The following is a 9,254-nucleotide window of genomic DNA, read 5'->3' on the forward strand; positions in this document are numbered from 1 at the left end:
AAGCAGCAGGTTCTAAAAAAGTACCTTCAGGTTCCACCCATTTGGTTGACATTATGTTTTTTTTTGCATTGGTCACTTTTAGTATCATTGTTTGGATTGACCCCTTGAAAAAAGAAATCACTGCACCTTGTCTTCTATGGACATAGAGAAACTTTCTTCTTATGCTTGACCTTTTCACAGGTTATGGCTTGATTAGTTTTACCCTCCTTTGTTTTGAACGTTTTGTATGTGAACGACCGAGCATGTGACCATAGAGGGATGAGGAGGTGAATGGGATCTAAATAAAAATTCTCGTCAAGAACTTAGCCTATATCCAAAAATCAACCCTGAGCGCTTTCTTACCCCAACCCTAGATCACACAAGCCAACAGATGACAAGATAACCTATAGAAGTTCATAGATGGCAGGGAAACAACACGAAGGAAATACGAGCAATAAATGAGACAAAACCTGCACGCTCTATGAAATCCGGCCAAGTTGTTTTGCAACATGGCTAGACACACCATTTGTGAAATCCGGCTATGCTGGTTCTGCAACATGGCCAGGCCGGTTCTATAGTTTTCTACAGCCTGAGCCAAGGAAGAAAAATGCAAAACTCTATCAAACGAAGTCCAATTGAGTTGAAACTTTGCACACACCTTCTCTATGAGGAAGTGAAGATATCTGCAAAGTTTCAACTTTGAAAGATCAAAACTTGGGTATCAGATCTAAAAAGAGGCTCTCAAAAATGGGGTTTTCTTCAATTTCAAACAAAGTTGTTTTCTAGCTTGGTGTTCGTGCTAAAACTAGTTGAACAAGTGGCTAGATGTGTGAAATGTCTTTGTTTGGTTTTGGTAATTGAGTGACAACCTATGTAGATTAATATGTGTTTATGTGAGATACACAGGTAATTAGTCCACAGGTACACTTGTGTGAGCAATTCATGCCATAGAGGTGAAATGGCTTGGAAATATTGCTAGGCTCACACATGTGATGAAGAAGCTCATTGCATATGAGATATGACATTGAGTCATGTGACTAAGGTGGAGAAGATCAAGACAGGACTTGGCTTGATGGATCGGTTGCAAGCGTGAAGGGCAAGTTGGAGGCTTTAGAGCGATGGACCGCATGACAGTGAAGCTTGAGCAAGACTTGGCGCTGATGGACGAAGGCAACGGGGTGAAAAGCAAGTGAAGTCAAGATAGATGAACCAATAAGGTCATGTGATGATATGAAGTGGATCATATCATTTGTGATATGGTTGGTGCATGTGTTGTATCAACACCGGAGGAGATGGAATGGAATGCGCAAGACAAAGGTATAACCTATAGGGAATTTCATTTAACCGATCAAAGGTTATGTAGAGAAGTGCATTACTGGATTTAGGATAGATGGCCATACTATCAAGAGGGGCAAACCTATTTGCATATCGGTCATTTAGTGCCACTTGAGCGATCTAACTTTGAATACGTGTTAGGATCGAGTGGCGTGGTGAGAGAAAGTGAAAATCCCTTGAAAATACTTTGGAAAATGCTAATGCACGTACACATATGTTGGGACACAATGGTGTTAGCACATGGAAGCAAGGGTGTTGAAGTTGGGCTTGAAAAGATGAAAAACGAGCTCAGGACCCTACTGTTCATGGTCCTAAGGATGGTCCTGAGGCTGAGTCCGGAGCTCCGGACTTGGTCCAGAGCTAGGGTTTGAACCATGTCCTCTAGGTCCAGAGCTAGGGTCCGGACCATGTCCTCTGAGTCCGAAACTTAGGACTCTGGCTCAGGACTTGGTTCGGAGCTAGGGTCCGAACCATGTCCTCTAGGTCTGGTTGAATATTTTTACACTAGTTTGGTGGGCTCAGGACGATGTGATGGTCTAGACCAAAGCTCAGTACCCAGTCCGAAGCACTTTGGTGCTCTCGGGAGCTCTTTGGAGTGCTACAGACCCTAACAAGCATTGGTATGCACCCTTGGTCTGGAGCTCAATACGAAGGTGCTGAAGCACGCGAGAAGTTACCGTTGAGCTCCAACGGTCGGCATTCGAACGAGGGGGACACGTGGCAAGGATCCATGGTCTGGAACCTACTATTCATGGTCCGGGCCCTAGGTCCGAAACTAGAGTCCAGGGCCCTCGTGGCTATGTTTTGAGCAACAGCTCTATTTGGCCTTTGGGCTATAAATAGAGGTGGTGCTCGGCCATGGCTAAGGTTGAGCACCTTGGGGGACTTTGTGTCCATGCTTGAGAGTGCTTAAGAGCCCTTTAACTCACTTGTGCTTACTAGAGTGTAAATCGATTTCTAGTGAGTGATTCTAGTGCATTGCATTGAGAGATTACAAGAGTGGCACTAGGTGTTTGAGTTGCAAGCTGGTGGTGCTTGTTACTTTTGGAGGTTGCCACCTCCTAGACAGCTTTGTGGTGAGTTCTCCGTCGTGAAGCACGCAAAAAGATTGTGCGGTGCTCTGGAGAAAGATTTGTGAGGGGTGTTGTGCTCGCCTCGCGGGAGCCATAAAGAGCAACTCTAGTAGAGCGAGACACGACGGGAGACAAGTGGTCCGGCTAGGTCAAGTGCTAGAGCTTGTGGTAAGCACTCCATGAGGGAGAGTGTGATTTGCAGCCACCACTAGCAAGAGGACTTGCGGTAACCTTGGAGCTTGTCTCAACGGGGACTAGCTTGGTGGCAACCAAGTGAACCTCGGAATAGAAATCACCGTGTCATCGTCTTCCCGTTTGTTTGTGATTCCCGTACACAAGCTTGTATTTACTTTCATATATATTGTGCTTTTGTAGTTGCTCTTGTAATTAGTTAGCATGTGTAGCTTGCTAGTTATCTTCTTGCTTGTGTAGCATAGAAGTAGCTCTCTTGTATGACTAATTGGCTTGAGTAGCCTTGTTAGTCACATTGCTTAGTTTGTGTAGCTAATAAATTTTGAGCTCTCTAATTTGCTTGTGTAGCCTTGCTATTGAGCATTGCTAGTGAGCTTAGGAGCTTTTTGCTTTTGCTTACTAGTTTGTGTAGGAGCTCCCCCGGTTGCTTGAGTACTAGTTGCATAGGTTTGTGTGACCTTGCTACTAAAATTGATTAGGTGAGCTCTAGCTAGCACGGCACCTTTATTGGCTAATTAGGATCTTTGTAAGGTGCTTGTGAACTTAGATAAAGGGGTGTAGTCTTGGCTAGACTGATAGTTTTAATTTCGCATTTGTTTCGATTAGCCGGCGCGTTTAATTTTAGAAAGGACTATTCACCCCCTCTAGTCCGCCATCTCGACCCTACAATGTGTTCCTAGGGGATCATGGTACCAAAAGATCAACTCAAAACAGTCCCCAAAACCTCAGATCAAAGAACTCCCAAAAGGATCACAAAAATCAACTGAAACCGGAGAAAAATAAAGGAGATTGAAAAGATGAACTCGAAATTTCAGAGGACAACTTGACCTCCTCTCTTTGTCACAAAAACATCTCTACTTCTAATTTTCTCTAAGCGAGATCTACTTGGCTAGCCTAAGGAAATAAATTTAGGTGGGAGAGATGGCTGTTTTGGGCAGCCACTATCCTTATTTATAGGGCTATTACACATTCTAAAACGACTACCTCTAGGTATTTGCCTTGAACCACTTAGCCACGAGGGAAAAATGGTCAAAAATGGATTCCATGCATCAGCGGCCATGAGCCCTTCACGAAGTTGCTACGCCTCAACGCAAGCTCTCCGATGATGCCATGTGCCTCCCTGAGATCCTCACTCGGAGTTTTGAGGCACAAACCTGGCAAACCTACCACCCGCGGTTGTGAGGCCTAAACCGCCAAACCCACTTGGAGTCGCGCTACACCTCTCCATGATGTCGACGCGTGTCCCGCTCGTCCTTGACCGTCCGAACACCAAGTGCTTGCGCGTCTGCCTTGACTTGGTCCAATCACCGTCTTGACTTCAATCAGTACCATCTTCATCACCATCCTCGCATGTACACTAGCTTGTTTGTCAACATGTCTAAGCGCTAGCTGTCCATAGTCCATCCTCCGGCCCTCGGTTCCTCGGTCCAAGACTTCACGTCCACCCTTCACCGCTCTCTGTCCATTGCGTATGGACTCCTGGTTTACCTTCTCCATTGCCGTCGACCGTCTTAACTCTCAACACCTGCACATCACAAGCCAAGAGACATATTGCACACACAACTCACGCCATGGTTAGTCTGAAGCACACTGAACTGAAGCTTCAATCCCTCTTGACAACCACTCATGACTCACACATGGGCACATATCCACCATGTGTTTGCAGTATGCATTTGTGGTGCTATCATCAACTTTGGTACATTTCTTCGTGATAATAAAATCTGCAATTTTTTAAATTAACTAGTAGTAAATAAGAAACGTTGGCTAACATGCATGTTTGGCCCTTCTCCGCGACCGAGACGATTCATCTTCCTACACCAGTTATGGATCGGAGCGAAATATGGCGATTCATTATCTTTAGGCCTTATTTGGTTCCAATTAATTGAGAGGAATCAGAAAACAATCCAATAATAAAATGAAAAGCACTTTCTAGATATTAGTTTCAATTCATGAGATCTAAATAGACCCTTAGAGATGAAATATATATATATAACAAAGCCACAACAGCGGTTGAGTACAACAGTCTTGCAGTGGCCGGAATAAATTTTTCTTTTTCTAAAATATAATCTTACGTTTAGTGAGAGAAAACCATCCAAAATCTCAAGCAACTTTGCATATATAGTAGGAGTATAATGAAAAAAAAACAATGAACACAAACTATAAAGATACAGGGTGGATCCTTATAACCATATAAACGACGTGACATAGGAAGACAACTCCCCACTCCGATCCCGTGGCCGAGACCACGCACATTTGGCATGCAGGAGTCGCATGCTGAGCAGAACACTACTGGATGGTGCACGCTCCTTCATGTGACCTTTCTTCGTAGCAGCCGTAGTAGGGGTACCTGCTGGGGCACCCGTTGTAGTAGCCGTAGGGGTAGTTGCTAGGCACGGTGCAGGGGTCGTAGTAGCAGCCGGGGCTGGGCTTGCAGCGGCTGCAGGAGCAGCCCTTGCCGAGCCACGCCTCGCAGGCCTTCTCGCACTTGTCCTTGCACTTCTTCTCGCACTTGTCCTTGCACTCCTTGCAGCAGGCGATCTTGTCGCACTTCTCCTTGCACAGCTTCTCGCACGCCTCCTTGCAGGGGTCCTTCTTCTCCTTGGGCTTGTCGTCCTCCACGCTGACGATGGTCGCCTCGAAGCACTTCTTCTTGAGCCTCTGCACGATGCGGACCGGGTCGACCGTCCCGACCACCGTCAGCGTGCACTTCTCGGTGTCGATCTCCATGGACTTGATTCCTGGATGCATGGTGGTCATATCGTCATACATGGCATAAGCCTAGCTAGCAGCTAGCTCTTCTGTCATTAATCCGTGGACCGGTATATATACATTGTTCATTAGATAGAAAGATAGATTGGTACCTTGGTTCTTGGAAACAATTGCTAGGATCTCACACTTGCATTTTGCGCCAATGAGGTCAGCTTTGAGAACTATCTTCTGCAACAATATAATTAGCAACCAGCAACAGCAAAATATTCAATACGAATAATGATCCATGGCCACAAATTCGGAGTTGATCTGCAGCAGAAAATAAAGATATTACTATCACAAGAACGGAACCTTAGACATTGTGATCGAGATGATGACACCCACACCCCTGGGTTGGAAGGGATAGCAGACTGCTGCGTGTGTGTCGGGAGGAGACGGCTCTGCTGGTAGGGCGTAGCACTGAATGTTCTATGCGAAATCTATGTCCAATCCTAAGCTGTTTATAGGCGGCAATCCTGGAAGTCAACTCGGCGAGACAGCTGCTACTGTCAACACGTCATTGGATGGGACCTGGTCGTAGGATTGTAGGAATGATATACGCACACTTGTGATCCACAATTGCAGTGCAGGAGTTATCATAATGCTGTTTCTGAATGCAGGAGGTTGCAACTGTCTGCTGCACTGGTTAGTCAATTCCCTTGCACTGAGATGTCACTGACTTAGCTCATAAGGATTGGTCGGCTTTTGCTGGTACACATGTTAGTTAGGATAAGGAATTTTTAGGGAGTAAATAATATGGTTCCCTCATCAAACCGGGTCCGTGTACACGTTGTTTCTTGTTTGTGGAAATGTCAGCCCAATGCAAAGGGTTGTTTTAGTTTGAGTTCACCCAACAACACCCCAACAGACATTTTTAGTTATCAGAAAGTTGGGGGGATCGGACACGCATATCCTCCAGTTTACTAAAAATATGTGATCCTGATCACACGCACCTTCCCTGGAAGTGTACTTGCAAAGACTAGGAATAATTTCTAAACTTGTTCGCTTGGTCATGGTCACACACTTGTTTCATTTTATAAAAAAAGACTAATAAATTCTTCCCTAGAAGAGGTAAAACTATATTTCATTTTTTTTGGAAACATCAAGGCAACCAAACTAAGCCATTTTCTATTATTTCTCTTTCAGGATATGTATAACTCAATAAAATCTCAAAGACAAAGAGGTTGACATGATCTTTTGGTAAGAACTCCAAAATGGTTGCATCCAGTGGAGCATATAAGAAATAGGGAAATTTTGCTGTGGGACACAGAAGAAACAGGAAATTGCCCAGGAAACACCGCCAACGTCGAAATTTGCCAGTGGACATTATAAAATTTGTGATTCTTGGCCGAGAGACGCCGCGTTGATTATTTTATTCATTTTTCAGTTTCGAGGAGAGAGAAGGCAGAAGAAATGTATAAACTGCCCTCGTCTTCAACCTCTAGTTTTCACCGGCTATTCGAACGCAGGCAGCTTTGGTTCCCACCTCGTCCATCTTGACCACCGCCGTGAGCGCAACCTTGGACAGGAACGTCGGCCCCCGTGCAGCGCCGGTGACTACTTGGTCTCCATCGTCCCCCTTGCACATGCCACTCAGGTCGGCAGCCTCCGGCGAGAACGGCAGCGAGAGGCCCAGCCGACTGAGGTCGCCCTTGAGGTCACCCCAGCTGAAGGTGATTGCGAACTTGGGCAGCTTGATGCTGACAGGCCTCTCCTTCATCTCGGCCAATATGCCGTACAGGTACGCTGACGACGAGGTGACCATGTCCACCATGGTCGAGAGGCCGTCACGCGTGTCCGGGAGGAAGAAGAACATGGAGTACTGCTGCGTGCTCCCATTGGCCTTCGTCGGGGGCATGGCCTTGGACTCTGCGGCTACCTGTCCGCGGCGGCGCTTCAGCTGGCCACCACAAGCAGGCCACGCGGCCGCGCCTGCCAGCTCTAGCCCCGGCCGCACATGCCGCGGGAGAGGCCGCCATGGCCGCGCACCTGCAGTCTCCGGCGCCCAGCCAGCTCGCCGCCCAGCTCCGGAGAGGCCGTGCCCGCTCGGCTCCAGCGAGGCAGCAGGGCCGCCCGCGCCCACCGTGCCTGTCCTCCGGCCCCGGCCTCGCGCAGGAGTCCAGCCGATGCCACGCGGGAGGAGCCAGCTCCGCCGCCGTTCTCACCACTGCTGCCAGCTTTGGCGATCGCGAGGTCCCGGCCATGGCCGAGCCAAGCGCGAGCGCCCGTGCGCCCTCCCCGCGCACAAACGGGCAGGCACGCTGCCGTGCTGTGCCGAATCGAGCTGCGCGAGGTCCGCCTCGGACTACGCTGCTAGGGCTGCGAAGGCACGCACAGCCGTCAGATGCAGCGCCGGCGATCGAAGGACATGGACGGACCTCTCATCGGGTGGAGTCTGGAGGAGGAAGATGACCACGAGGGCAATATGGTCTTTTCACTTCCCTTTCTCACTCCCAAACTGTGAAAATTAATATTTTAATTGCTGCGGTGTCTGGTGGCAAAGAAACGCGATTTTATAATGGTACTGGGCATATTTCTGAGTTGGCGGTGTCTACCAGCAAATACCACGTTTGTCTGATGTCCCACGACAAAATTCCCCTAAGAAATAACATCTAACAAAGCACACCCCTGTCCCTATCATATACACAGATCTTTTTTGTGATTTAGGACTTGTTTGAGATTGCTCCACAAACTTCATTGTGGAGAAGCTCCACAAATTAAAAAAGCTAAAGTTTCTAGAGCACCGTTTAGATGCTCTCATAACTTCACCTTTTTTTTCCTGGAGCAGAATTGTGTGGAGCTACATTTGTTTGGTAGAAAAATGTGAAACGGACGTGAAAAACATGGAGCAAAGCGGTACCAGACATAGCCTTAACTAAGCACACCTCTGCACAGCATCAATGATTGGTAGATGGTGGTCAAACTTCACTGGCAACCGCGTTAGTTTGAATATAGTATTCATATGGAAACTAACGCATTACTCATTAGTTTGCTCGTGGTTTGTGGAATATATGTGGCAAAAGTGACGTGTAGCATTCTTGTTGTTCAACTCTAGTTAAGATTTCGTAAAAGGACCACGGTCCATACAATATGCTTATGACAACATGTGGGGAATTCGGTTGAACAAAATCAATATTCAAACAAAGTAATGACTAGAACACACAATTAATCAAGTGACAGAATGAAACGGAAGCATATATGAAATTGAAAACAATGTTCAAACGAAGCGAAATAAAATCATGTATGAGGCATGACAAGCTACTCCGCAAAAAGTTCAAATCCATCTGTGTCACTGAAAGTGGGACAGTGGCAAAATGTTCAAATCCCCATACAATGTACACCAAAACTTTGTGAAACTAGATTTGTTGCATAAGTGTAGAACCATACATATGAAGAACTTCATAAACTGGGTTCTTGCCTGAGACCTCTTCATCTCTTTTTTTTAGATAATGAGACCTCTTCTTCTCTCTTCTTCTTTTTTACATAATGAAACCTCTTCTCTAACTATGAACCCTTGATTCAGCATTCGGCAACATTGGTGATTGTTGTTGTCATCGTGCATGACGATGCAAGTAAGAATACTCATGACGCGAGATTAGAACGCTGGAGTGGCTCTGGTAGTAGAAAACTCGCTCTTTCATTCTAGCTTGGTGACGGTTCAAATATAGCAGCAGCAGTCCAGCATTTCCTGCCTATGAGATCAGCTCTACTCACTGTATTCTGCATAGCTCCAAGAGAAGGCAATAAGTTTAGCAGTAATTGCAGGGGCGGAGCCAGGATTCAGATATGGGGGGCCGGATAAGTGTCGACAAAAAATATATGGTGCCCTCGCTAAATGTTGATGTCGGATTAAAAATTGCGGAATTTGATGTTGGTTTAACCTCTTCATCTTAGAAAATGATATTCCCCCCCTCCTGGAATATGTAG

At 46.5% G+C, this 9,254-nt stretch overlaps 2 protein-coding genes across 2 annotated transcripts; both read right to left on the reverse strand.

The window, feature by feature from the left end:
• Positions 1-4,808: 4,808 nt before the first annotated feature.
• LOC136449723 (heavy metal-associated isoprenylated plant protein 43-like) lies at positions 4,809-5,660 on the reverse strand. Its single transcript, XM_066449886.1, has 3 exons — positions 5,640-5,660; positions 5,441-5,516; positions 4,809-5,317 (listed from the first exon to the last, which is right to left on the reverse strand). Exons 1-3 carry the CDS (start codon positions 5,646-5,648, stop codon positions 4,866-4,868), a joined length of 537 nt encoding a protein of 178 aa, XP_066305983.1. The 5' UTR covers positions 5,649-5,660; the 3' UTR covers positions 4,809-4,865.
• A 1,108-nt stretch (positions 5,661-6,768) lies between these two features.
• On the reverse strand, positions 6,769-7,185 carry LOC136454431 (putative serpin-Z8). Its single transcript, XM_066454859.1, has one exon. It carries the CDS (start codon positions 7,183-7,185, stop codon positions 6,769-6,771), a length of 417 nt encoding a protein of 138 aa, XP_066310956.1.
• Positions 7,186-9,254: the final 2,069 nt, after the last annotated feature.

Source organism: Miscanthus floridulus, chromosome 5 (genome assembly GCF_019320115.1).
Source record: "Miscanthus floridulus cultivar M001 chromosome 5, ASM1932011v1, whole genome shotgun sequence".
Taxonomy (NCBI): domain Eukaryota; kingdom Viridiplantae; phylum Streptophyta; class Magnoliopsida; order Poales; family Poaceae; genus Miscanthus; species Miscanthus floridulus.